At 33.7% G+C, this 13,957-nt stretch overlaps 1 protein-coding gene across 1 annotated transcript in view; it reads left to right on the plus strand.

Moving 5' to 3' along the window:
* The first annotated feature begins 8,338 nt into the window (after positions 1 to 8,338).
* LOC111635568 (acetylcholinesterase-like) overlaps positions 8,339 to 13,957 on the plus strand; it is an 18,445-nt gene continuing 12,826 nt past the window's right edge. The window contains exons 1-2 of the mRNA XM_023380567.1: positions 8,339 to 9,813; positions 11,678 to 11,784. Of these exons, the coding sequence (XP_023236335.1) occupies positions 8,339 to 9,813; positions 11,678 to 11,784 (1,582 nt within the window). The remainder of the gene's footprint in view (positions 9,814 to 11,677; positions 11,785 to 13,957) is intronic.

Genomic DNA, 13,957 nt, shown 5'->3' on the forward strand with positions numbered 1-13,957 from the left:
GTGTATTCATTAATTTTCATTTTCATGTAGTAAAGGCTCTATGCCTTCATAAAGGACGTACTTTTCCTTTGTTTAAGGGTATTTGGGCAGTTTATTCTCTGTTATATTCTCAAGTAAACAATACATACAAGTACAGTACAGTATTTTCTGAGGAAACACTCGTACTTATTTTTTTAAACCCCATTCCCGATTACCCGGCATTTTCACAAACTCGGCCACCCTTCGGTCCACATTAGGCCGAGTCTTCGAGGTTCTACTGTATATTGAAAAATATAAGAACTAAAAAAATTATACTTTAGAAGTTAATCTAGTATCAAAAACGTTTGATTCAGCACTACACACACAGTCCTCAGAAAAACACCACACAAAAGTATCAGTGCTGCCAGCTAAAACACACACACACACGATAAAAAATATTGGAGTAGCCCAAAATATAGCCAAAAGTTGCAGCGCCACAGCACTAGCGGAAATTGAAATTTGCCCACTAGAACGCTTTGGGATAACCGACGTTTCAGATAACTGGCTTTCGGATAAACGACTCTACTGTATTATTGAAAACATCATTTAGGATAAAATTCCATTTAGAAACTTTATTTACATTGCTTAATTAATTTATTATGCTTGGACTACTTACTTGCAATAAGCGTTGACATTTTCCATATGTTCGTCTGTTGTAGTGATCAAAATACAATGGAATAATTTATTCTCTCCCAGATTTCTTATTATTTACTAATTTTATTGATTTGTTTTGACAGTCAGATACTTGGAAAACAGAACTCATTCGTACAAAATTGTTGAAATAAATAACTAAAAATGAGCAAAGTCTCAACAACAATTTTATTTAAATGACTAGCTGCAAGGACCCGCTTCGCTGGGTTTTTATTTGTGGGCAAAAAGTAACGATAGTGAAGATTAAGATAATTACATTATAACCAATCTTACCCGTTTTCACAGAATGCAAGAATTAGGTCCCCCGTTTTTGATTAGAGATCTGGTCCCGATTCTATTTCTGAACGTCTCCTGTTCACGTCAAGTCAAACGAACTATTTTCAACGTTTCTGGAACGTTTACAATCGTTCTATAATCGAACCAATATTCGAATTTTATGTTCGAATTTAATTTGAACAAATTCGAACAAATTCAAACATTCGAAATCGAAAGCCACTTTCAACCACTTTCAGCCTCATATCTCCCGCACCCTTATAGCTATCGAGGCTTGAATACCTATGCACGAATGGAGGCTTGGGGCTACCACTACATACAAACACCATTCACGTGCGATGTGTAGTTTTGGCGGAAAAGTGAAATATAGGGACATGTCCATTTTTATATATAAATATAGATATAGATGTAGATATAAATTACCATGATTATTTCAGCTATCTCTCCGTTTATTTCTTATCCCATAAAAGTCATTATTTGTTGCACATGAAAGAAATCTGACTTTAAAGTAAAATCTTACTCTCGAGAGAAGAATTCGCAATTCTTATGTGTGAGATCCCACCTCAGAGTAAGCCCAAAATTGTCCATTTCCCCCCTAAATTTTCTACGTATGTGAAATAAATTTGTCGCCTCCTCGTTAAAATAACATTGCCGGAAAAAAGAATCAAATATCGATAGAAACTTATAACTTTCCTCTTTAATATAAACAGTCAATTCTAGAACGATGACATTCCTCTGCTGCAAGACAAAAAGTTTATATTTAAAGTCCAAATTCGTCATTTTGTTTTCGTCCCGGGAACAACTTTAACCTCCACACCTGCAGGACCAACTCTCCTCTCACAACAGGGGGTCACATGAGTAATTTCCCCAGCCCGAAGCTATAAAAGCGACTTCTTTTCCCGTCCTCAGGGGTGTCTCACATCTAAGGCCCTCGGAAAGGGTTAAGTCTGGGAGGAATTTCTAAGCTTGCGCGTCGATCACCGGCAAAAAGGACTAAATTTTTCCCATCTACGTGGAAGTATACTAGAGGCATGGAGCAGTTAATTTCTCTCTCCGCGAGTTAGGAGCTAGCGAACTAAATTCATTTCTCCAGATGTTAGATTTGTAATCGTTATTTTTTCGTTAATCTAATAAATCGCTGTTTCCATTGTTAAATGGGTCATTTACTCGCATATCGCCTACGCCTCGTCGACGACCCCTCTCACCTCCTCCACTCGACCTGACCTGAAGAGGGTAAACAAAATCGTCTCCTCCCACACATACACTAACATCCATACATATAAAAAATGAAAACCCGAATTATTTCTGCATTTCTTGATGTTTCAATGTGTCCTGAGTCCAAAAATGTAAAAATCTTTCGGATAATTTTTAGACCTCTCCCTCTATTATATTTAGCAGAGCCGCGAAAGTAAAAGTGTAGGTTAAACTGCAGAATATCGTCGTATTCGGCTTCAATTTGAAAAAATTTATAGACATCACTTTCCACTGTTGTCAGTCTGAATATCCGTTCCTAAGTGGAATGATGGAAGGAAAGAAGACGTCTGTGACATAACTTGTTCCGAATTTGAAAACCTACGTATTTAATTGGATATGTTTTCTTTGTCTTTAAGGAAAGTTTTAATTTTGACGGTTAAGTAGCCTACAGGAAAAGGTCGATGATCAAACTTTTTATTCCAAAACACTGAAAATGACTGAATGGTGATTCCTTTTCAATAGACTATGTCTGCATTTAATTTTTAAAAAATCCAGTCTTTTTGATTTTAAGCTTATATGCTGTATATTGTATACGTTATTAGCATTATATAATGCTAATAACGTATACAATATACGTTATTAATGTCTGCATTATATAATGCTAATAACGTTAATTATATAAATGCATTATATAATGCTAATAACGTATAACGTATACAATATACGTTATTAATGTCTGGATTAATGTCTGTTTTTCTCTATTAGGCCTATATAATAAAGAAAAACAGATATTAATCCAGGAGGAAATCTTTAATAAATATTTTTTTCTTTTTATTTAGCCTTCATATTTAGCGTTATAAATTACAAAAACAAAGTATAAAACTAACAGAATAGTTTTATCTTAGGTTTTTATCTAAAAGGAATGTTTTGTACGTCACTTGATATAATTGATACTCTACAGACGATTCTATAGGGTTCATAATTTGCATTTTTGTTTTTTAGTTTTCCATTGTACATTTAGGCCTATATTTTAGTACATTCCTAAGCGAATGAGCTAAAATATAATATGTCAAAGGTCATTGTCTCGTTTACTCAGTTACTAATCAGATGAATCTAAATACTGTATATATAGATATTGAGATAGAAGTAATAGATAAGCTTTATGCATAACCTGTATTCATAAAACAAAGATATTTACAGGAAAATAACATTTTGTCACTATATATAGACATATATATATCTCAGTAAGGTTCATCGTTTACCGCACCTTAAAGCGATTAACACAATACACATTCTAGGTAAGTCTTACACAGAAAATTTAATGTTAAAATGAATGTAATTATTTTGAATAAATGACGATCTCTAGTTTTATTCAAGAATTTTGTATTTACAGTAAAATATAAGTTGTTTATTAAGAATAGTTATATTTAATCGGCATTTCTCTGTTATAATTGTAAGATATATAGAGGAAGATTACGTAAATTATTTCACGTTAGATACTGCGATTTACATTTTATGAATTATTTTTAAACGTATTATTTCGAGTTATAACTAACTCGGAATAATACGTTTAAAAATAATTCATAAAATGTAAATCGCAGTATCTAACGTGAAATAATTTACGTAATCTTCCTCTATAATGAATATCCGTTGTTGCAAGATGTTAATGTTATATGCAAATTATTAGTAATAACTCTGCATAACATCAGTAATACAACGATGAACGTCTCATTATATTACAATGATTGTCATGAATAAGAGATTGAACTTAAAGTACGTCTGTTTAGCTCTCACTTTAGTTGGCATTTAAATATTCCAAGCTATAATTTTTAGTGAATTATATCATAGTGTGAAAACACCAACAAAGAGTTGTTCATCTTTAATTAATTAAGGCAACGCTTAAAAATTTTGTGGCGCCATCTGTTATCATATTTTATTATAAAAATTTATAATTTTCACTATTATAAAATGACAAAAAGCTTAATTTTCAGGGTAGAAATGGGTTTTATAAAAAATTGTAAATGTAAATAGTGTGAGATTCGGAATTTCTACCGATTATTTTGCCGACTATTTGTCGATTAATTGTCCGGTATTTGCTTAAAATCTAATTAAATTTTCCTTTATCTTAAATCAATCAATCAATCAATCAATCAATATATTTTATTAAGATGTTTCAACAACACATCTTCTGGTTCCGCAAACAAGCATAGCCAGAAGTAAATAACAAAACAATAAATATTACAGCAATAACGAAGAAATATAATGCTATTTACAATAATATTATATCAAACATTATTTATGTCAATATTTAGTTTATATTTTAACATTTTTATGGTTATTTTTTTATCAAATTAACATTTATTTGTTTTCAGTTTTTTAAAAGAGATCACATAACATATATGATATTACAACATAATACGTAATAAAACATTTATATTTTGATATTCATTAAATCATAGAATATGTATTAATGTTTGTAGTATGGATGTTGCAAATTGGTTGCTTACATCAGCAGTATATCATAAAATGTTTCTGGTTTCGAGTAGGACCAATGTTCTGAATTTAAGTGCAGAGTCTTTAGTGTATACAGAACACTAGGTTTACATTCCAATTTCTTACTNTTTACTAAGGTTGTTAAGCCTATTTTGCCTTTCCATCTGGTATCATTTTCCTCAATAGGGTTTCCTCTGATAGGATATTCAAACATAGCTTCACTTGGAGACGTTGGATAGTTAGTATTAGATATAGGATAAGATTTTCGATTTCGTTCCTGTGTATAGATCTGCCGACGGTGATCTATAGGAGATCTTCGCTTCGGCTTACTTATAGGATAAGGTAAGTTAATATCGCTTCTAGGTGAAAATTGAGGTCGTCGACCTTTGATGCTTTGCACATTGCCTTTCCAACGGGTTTGCGTTGGTTCCATAGGTTGCGATCGGAATCGGACCCGATTTTGGTCAGTTCCTGCTTCGGTTCGCCGTGGGGAGTCGTTTCGTGGGCAGGCGCCTTGATTCTCATTATGATTTTCTCGGCGAGCAGGAAAATTCCGCGTCCGATTCTGGTTAAGTCGATTAGTCGATTGATTAGGTCGGCTATACGACCGATATTCGTTACGCCTAAAAGCGGAAGTAGGATATGTTCTATTATTAATATTTCCTCGCTGATTTCGTTTAAACGGCACATTTGTAGAGTTGTTTCGGAAAGGGGCTCGAGTTAAACCGTCCATTCGCGTTTTTAACTCCTCCATCGCTGCTGTTAATTGTCGTAGGTCATTGGGTGAAGGAGAGGAGTCCGTTGATCGTTCGCCTTCCCTAACAGTGCGTAGGATTCCCCGTGGACATGCTGTAATATTTTTTATCATCTCCTCGCTAATAGCGGCCTTTAGCGCATCGTCGAATGTAGCAGGCTCTCGGGACATCGTCCGTTGTCGTATGCGGGGGTCAATCCCGTTTAGGAACTGCGCTTTTAATCTTTCATCCAGCCTTTAGCTTGGACCCGTTGTATAATATTAGTTTCCTCTTGATTGGCCCCGGGCTCCGGTGTAATCACTATTTCTATGGCCAGAGATTGGAGACGAGCAGCATACGCTTGTACATCCTCATCTCGTCTCTGTACGCAGGTATAAAATTTATTTAATCAGACCGGGAAAGGTTCGCGTTCAAAACGTTCTATCATTAGACGTTTGAACTCCTCAAATTCCTCAATATCTTTGATTCGGCGATCTTTTCTGACGAATTCCCGGGCTATTCCCGTTAGGTTTAACTTAGCCACAGCCAGCATCTGGGCCTTAGACCAGGCTGCTAATCTGGACACATCCGCTAACGAATCGAAAAAATCTGTTACTCGGGTGCCTCCTGCTTCACCGGAAAACACAGGTAACAGAGGAATGATGCCGCCTAGACCTCCCAATGTAAGAGGAGCTGGATTCGGATTAGGGTTTGGATTGGGGTTGCCTGGCCCAGCCGCAGGTTGAGGTTCGCGCTCCATTATTTCTACTAATTTCTACTTAACGTTCCTTCCGTAGGAAATGTTTAGCTTAATTCTATTCAATGGCGTCACTCGGATATGGCCTTTTTCTTTCGCCTCACCGAAGTTCCGAAGAAGTCGGAACCCCACTCCTGTGAACCAATTCGTGAAACCACCGGAAGGGGGGGTAGGTCTCCCAATCCGGCAACAGGTTGTTAAACCCTTTCACTGTCAGGATGGGTGGTTGAAGAGTCTTCGATTTCTCGNGGGAGGAGCGCGTCGGTGAGACGACAGGCGATATACGAGTAAACGAGGAGGCCAGATATAACATAAGAAAACGTAACAATTTATTAAACCAAGTAATACAACGTATAGTTCGCGTCCCTAAAACGCGGGGAGACCGAGAGAGAGCTTACAATAATTGGTTCCATACCTCTTGATCTGTTAACCACGCTACTCTTTGAATTAGGAAAATTTCTCTGGCTAGGAAAGTTCACTGATGTAGGAAAGGTCACTGGTTAACTATGTAAATCCTGGATTTAGGGAAGTTCACTAGATAAAAAAGGACACTATTTGAAATTGATCTTCTTCCGGCACCTGCTCTGGTACGACTCCCCCGAGAAGGGGAAGGAAGGGGTTTTTATAAGTTCGGCGTGGGAGAATGATCACGTGATTGATTGTTGTGAGGTAAAAGGTACGCAGATGGGTCAGAGTTGTTCCCGGGACCATGCTAACTATCAACTTTGGCGTTGGAATGAGGATTTAGTTTCGAATTGAACTGATGTTTATGACGAATGTAAACGAAAAGTTTTTTTTTCCCCGTTAGGTTTCACTTTAAGTTAAAGGAAAATTTAATTAGATTTTAAGCAAATACGGGACAATTAATCGATAAATAGTCGGCAAAATAATCGGTAGAAATTCCGAATCTCACAATTGCGATTAAAATCCTCATTAAGTCTGACTCTACTGGAGGTAAACACAATTCCCATTATCTCCCCACCCCCTCGACTTTTAACCACCAAAATTAAATAGAATCAATAAACAAACCGTTCTGCTAAATTTAATAATATTTCGGCAAAAAAAGCAGGAGTTATTTAGCTTCAGACTGTGTAATTATAATCGTGTTATATAAAATAACATCTATATATACAGAAATTTCATTCGATTTTTTACTAAATCCTGTAAAATTCTTGTGTGGTCATTTTTTAAAAGATTGCCATACTTTCCCTCTGTTAAGTATAACAACAGGGAAAGTAATAATTGATTCTTGTATTGAATTCTGTAAAAATTGACAATCAATTATTTATACACTACGTTCAATAAACTGCAACAGGAAGAATAAATTAATGAAGTTCAATAAAATTGACTAAACGAAGAGCAATTATCTATTGTGACGTCGTCACACCGCCGAACTGCAATTTTTAATCATATTTTTAATTTATTTAAATAAAAATATATGCTTTCCACCTCTAATTAGTAGTGACTTGACTATGTACTGTACATCAAACTTTTCCGTTAGTAATGTAGTCTTGGCGGTCATCTTTCTAACTCCTTTCAAGGAAAAATATTTTAATTGAAATAACTTTACTTCCAGTATGATTCGGAAGTCGATTTATAGTTAATCTGGGCTGACGCTCCAAGTCTTTCTACATCTTGTCATGACATTTATGTGTCTAACTTCGTTCGTAAAATTAATGAACGACAGTCAGCGGGACAGACAAACGGCAAGACAATAGTGGACATATCTAGGCATACAATTTTTCAAATTGCAACATAATAATTTGATAGATACATTATATTAAACAACTGATAATTCTGTAAGGAATGAATTTTTTTGTAAATTTATCACATTTGTTAAACATCGAAATACATTATTTCCATGTGTGATGCCTACTTCGCAGAGATGTCTAAAGCTACTGATTATCAACATTTATGATAATAAATATTGTTTATCGGACCATCCTCAATACAAACATCGTGTGAGAGTTAATAAAATAACCAGCGTATAATAACCGAGACATATTTTAGTTTTCAGTTTCCCTTTCTTATTAGGCCTAGTTCTTCTGGATCCGCCACTGATCCAGTTCCATTGACATTTTTGTTAATACTGTATATTATTTTCTGACTCCGTGTGTATTATATTCGAAATTAAGTACAATATATTATATAGTCAAAAATAAGATTTAATTAAGCAAACTTTTAAACTATTATTTTCTTAATATTTTACAGAATGTACATGAAATTCTTTATTTCATTTCTCATCTGTCTCCATTCTTTATCCGAAATCAATGGAGATAAAATTGTTCATACATTAACTGGAAGTGTTAAAGGAAAAATAATAAAAGTACTATCTAGTGATGTTTATGCGTATTTAGGTATTCCATACGCATATCCTCCAGTTGATAAACTTAGATTTCGAGCGCCTCAACCCATTTCGAAGTGGCATGGAATTCTGGATGCTACAATACTGGCACCCGCCTGCACCCAAGACCCCGTAGATCTTCGTTTTTACTGGGTACCGCAGAATCTGCGTTACATGAGTGAAGATTGCTTATATTTAAATATTTGGGTTCCTGCTGAAAAACGAACAGTAAAACCATTTACTACAATGATATGGATACATGGTGGAGCATACAATACTGGCAGTTCGACAATACCTGTCTATAATGGGCGCTATTTAGCTTCTATAGGCAATGTCATCGTCGTTTCGTTTAACTATCGACTTGGCTCATTCGGATTCATGTATTTGAACTACACCAGAATGCCTGGAAATATGGCAATGTTAGATCAAGTTGTTGCCTTGCAGTGGATCTATAATAATATAGAATGCTTCGGAGGAGACAGAAATGATATCACTCTATTTGGAGAAAGCACTGGCTCTATCTCGATTACGGATCACATGATATCACCATTATCTAGAGGACTGTTCAGAAGAAGTATTCTTCAAAGTGGTTCCAATTACAATAGTTATTTTGCGTTAAAACCAGAAGAAAATGAGAAAAAAACAAAGAAAATTGCAATGATAGCTGGTTGTGATACGAGAAACACATTCCCCAACGATGTGATAAATTGTTTATTGAGCCTAAAAGCCGAGGACTTAGCAGCTGCCGAAAGGAAATTTGCAGCACCTAATGAGAGTTTCTTAAGTTTTACGGAACAAGTTGACGGCCATTTTCTTCTCGACAATGGTATAAACAGTGTCGATGAAGGTGCAATACACGGCAGAGAAGTGATGATAGGAAATGTTGCAAACGAAGGATCGCCGTTTTTGTTAAATCATAAACCGGAATATCGAACAGAAGATGTTCCAAAATTGAGTAAATCGGAAGCAGAATATATTTTGAGTAAACATTTCTTGTTAAATGGAACACGTCTTGAAGCAATCTCAGAAGAGTATTTTGGAAAATTGCCAAATTATGATTACTCATCCACCGCTGAACGAACTATGGAAGCGATAGGAGACGGACTTTTTATTTGTTCTATTGTTGCTCTAGCGGAAAAGTTATGGCAATATGATAACACCGTATATTTTTATAACTTCAATTATTCTCATGTGACAGGAGGTTATAAAAAATGGGAAGGTGTTCCTCACTTTGAAGAGATTTTCTTTGTATTTGGTATGCCGTTCATGTATCCTGAAGAATACACAGATGAAGAGAAATATTTTAGTTATCAGATTATTCGACTGTGGACTTCTTTTGCAAAAACGGGGTAAGATTTATTTTCTACATAACTATTTTCGAAACGAATAAAAGTTAAGAAATACGTCTATATCAAGTTATAATACATTTTATAAAAATTGTTATAGGTGTTTTAATTTATCTCTATGTTGCATGTTATCATAGATATAGATAAACAAACTCATCTTCGTACGTGTTTTTAACATTTTATTTATTTCTTTGTTTTACTTTCTCCGCTTTTATGGACTTTAACAATGTAAAAGTATGGCAATCTTACCATACATTCATAATGCTAAATTCTTTGCTTACGGGGTTTTGGTTTTTCTCGACGTTATTACATTGTTGGAGCACAAAAATATAAGAAAATAACCGTAATAATACTCATTATTCTGAATGTGGGAATGAGTGGTGTGTTTGGGTTTAAGCATCTATTTTACATATCTCAAAACTCCCTAATCCAAAAATCCAACAACGAGTTACTTAACTTTCTTCGCAACATTGTAAATACAAATTTCTCTTCTTTCGTATTCTTCTATTTATTTTACTAAAGATGTTTAAGCTATGCTTGAAAAACACAGTGATTATGGAATACTTATCCTTGGTATGTATCAGTGGATACTTAAAGAGCATGGCTCACACCAGCTATGCGGGGTTATCATCGAGCATTGAAACCACACATATCAAACTGCTAAACGCTGATTAGTCGTGAGTTCATGTCTCAACAACAGATGGTTGCAAGGAATTTTAGGGATTTTCTTTACGAGTGTAACCCTAATATGGGTCCGATTTCTGATAGGCAGATAGGACTTTCTATGAGAAACTGCCAAGTCCTCACATTCTCCTTTGAAATTTAATTTTAACATTAACCAATTGAGTTTTATTAGCCAACATTAATAAAAACTGTACTGGAAAGTTTAAAACCCAAATAAATTAAAACTATTTTTATTGTTGAACGGTTTTATAAATGCATTATTCTAAATCTTACTTTCGTTTCTTATTTTTTTTTTTTATAGTAAACCATATGAGAATTTGAATGAAGATTATTTACCGTTTGACCCAATATATAGAAGGATTATAAATCTAGAACCTTATAATATCCACATTTACAAGAAGAAAGCAAAGAAGGAATGTGGACTGTGGTTGCAGCACTATCGAGATGCTATTTCAACTTAGATGAAACAGTTTTGTATTATTTTTTATTGTTATTCTTTTTATTTTGTTTATTTACTTATATTACATAGAAATATAATTTTAATTGTGAATTTTAGCAATTTATTTTAAAAATACTTTATAATTATATGAAAAACTAATTAAAATAATAATTAGAAAATGAATAAAAAGAATGTCTATAACATAGGCCTATATCACATGGAAAGTTTCATGACTGTATACAAAGCAATGTTTAATCTTTACGTATTTTCGTCTTCTTGAATTTAATCTCAAATATATGAAAGTATTTTCAGTGTTTTTATATTTTCCATTTTGTTGATCCTTTAATTCGTATATAATAAAATAAACTTATAACCACGCCGAAAATAAAGTGTGGATCTTTCTTTTTGTTATTTAAAAGTTAAATAATAATTAAACTATAAGTGATAGATATGTGTATATCAATTTAAAAGGAATAATTAAACTGTTATATAAATTCGAAATAGATCAATGTCTATTCTGTTTTAAAATTTATGTCAAATTATTCTTCAATACTCTTTTTACCGATTTTTTTGAAACTAATACACTCATCCCGGATACCGTGAACCATTTAGAAAGTATCATAGTTGTTTGTTAGTAGCGAATGTTCGTTGCATAGAAAGCTTCCCAATTTATATGATTCTATTATAGCAGAAAGGCAAGATAAAATAAAATCAAAACTGTATTAATTCGATCATGTATGGCAGGTATGAATTTGATGGAGTGAATGAAAATGATGAGCGGCTGATTGAATTATGTGCTGCAAGGACTTGTTCATATCCGGTATCCTCTTTAAGCACAAGTCAATCCACATGTATATTTGGGAAAACAGAACACTGCAGTAAAAGTGTAAGATCGAGTTCTTGATATATGATGAAAGATTGAAATAGATTGTAAAAGATACGAAGGCGATATGAGTGTGTGAAATAGTTACTGACTATTACCTGGTCAGGTCGAAGATACAATTGCTGAATGGCTAGCGATATAGAAGACAAAACAAAGGAAGGAAATTTTTCTCTTGCACACTTCAGTAACCTTCATTCCACTATGCAGTGCCACTTCGAGTAAGAATGAGAGTCACTGCATGGTGGTATGGAGAAATTGCTGAAGCTGTAAAAAGAAACAAGCCTGATTGAAATATTTGAATGATGAGCGTAAGGATGAGTTCAGAGAACATAATTCTGAATGCAAATAAATTGTGAAAAAAGCAAAGAACGTGTTGAGGATGAAAGACTAGAGAAATTTTAAGTGGCATTTACGGATGATTAGAAAGTTGGAGGTATATGAGAAAGGTTAAAGTTAGTAGCGCATATGTGAATACAAAAAGCCTAAAAGATAACAATAATGATCTAACGTAAAGACATGAGAATGCATTGGAAAGGTGTGAGTATTTCAATGATCTTTTAGGATGTGCAGATGTTAGCGACAAGATGTCTAAGTGTGAAGTGAGGATGCCTGTGAATGATTATCAGTATACAAGAAATGAGAAGAGCAATTTACATAGTTTTTGAAGTTTGAGAAATTATCATTAATATTTTGCATTCTTTAACGCACTGTTACTGACACATTGCTTATGAATTATTTGATTGAATTAACATTAATTGAGCGAAGCGTAAGCAGACATCTCTTTCAGTCAGAAAGTATTTTGTCTGTGATCGGAGTTTGAAAAAACTGCACTACCATCGAATATGATTTTTGCAAATACGTACAACTTTTCAAGGCGGATGTTGTGACGAAGCTAGTTAAAAGTAAATCTAAGGGCTAAGATTTTCCAGGTCAAATTTCGCCATGTATATTCTACGGACCAATTGCTTGTTTCTTGTTGCCAAGAAAAGTAGGGGTTAGATAAGACCGAAAATTAATTAATTAATTTTTGGTCTTATCTAACCCATACTTTTCTTTTAATTTCTAAGATCCAGACTTATAGCAATCGGCAAAGTTAAGAAAGGAATATGAAAATTTAAAAAATCAAAAATAAAATTTTTATTTTATGTGTTCTTACTTTTCTGGCTGTTATATATAACAGAAAGAAGCATGATCAAAATCGGTTAAAAAATGACCCTTTCCCTAGATTTTACATTTTTGGACATAGGACCTTGAAACGTCAAAATTCGAAAAAAAATTTAGTGTGATTTCTCTATTTATGAATATTAGTGCTTGTGTATGTGTTTGGGTGTGTGGGGCACAATTTTGATCAACCTGTTCTAAGCTTAACAACTCCTGTAATTTTTGTCGAACATTTTTGAAAATTTTGAAATTTTGCAGGAAGGTTTGTGTGTTACGGATATTGATACTATTAAATTTTGGTGGTTGAAGGTCCACGGAGTAAAGAAATAATGGAGGTCGTGTGTATCTCGGGTAGGGTCAGAATAAATGAAGATTTTTCTCGTTATTAGCATTTACGATTTATTTATAAACTCATCTGTACTCTCAAAATTAAACTTTTTGATATTTTATAATAGTTAAAAATATAAAAACTTTTAAAATAAAATATGACAACAGATGGTGCCACCAAAGTTGAGCAACTTGTTGCTGGTTTATTTTATTGTATTTACAATCAATATGTTGCTCTTCAGTAGTTGAGCGGATAAAACAATTGAAAACTGCTCAGCCATTATTGCGCCTTACAAACGGGCTGACTATGTGAAGTCTCTAGGAATTTCTTCACATGTATAACAAGTGAATAGAGGCCAGTTTCTCATAGAAAGTCCTCCTAATCAGATCGCTCATTTCATCAAACAATCAACCTTCCATTTATGTTAAGAATTAATGAACGTTGCAAATAAATTTTACTTTCCTTACGTATTTAAAGTTTCGAAGAATAATATAATTTTCTTATTTTATATCATTGTTTTTTATAATAATTTAAGTTGTTATGCGAATTGGATGTAGCTGCATCTCTACTATCTGTACTGGAAAGTTTAAAACCCAAATAAATTAAAACTATTTTTATTGTTGAACGGTTTTATAAATGCATTATTCTAAAT

This window comes from Centruroides sculpturatus, unplaced genomic scaffold (assembly GCF_000671375.1).
Source record: "Centruroides sculpturatus isolate CEXI.00-Female unplaced genomic scaffold, Cexi_2.0 scaffold865, whole genome shotgun sequence".
In the NCBI taxonomy this organism is placed as follows: domain Eukaryota; kingdom Metazoa; phylum Arthropoda; class Arachnida; order Scorpiones; family Buthidae; genus Centruroides; species Centruroides sculpturatus.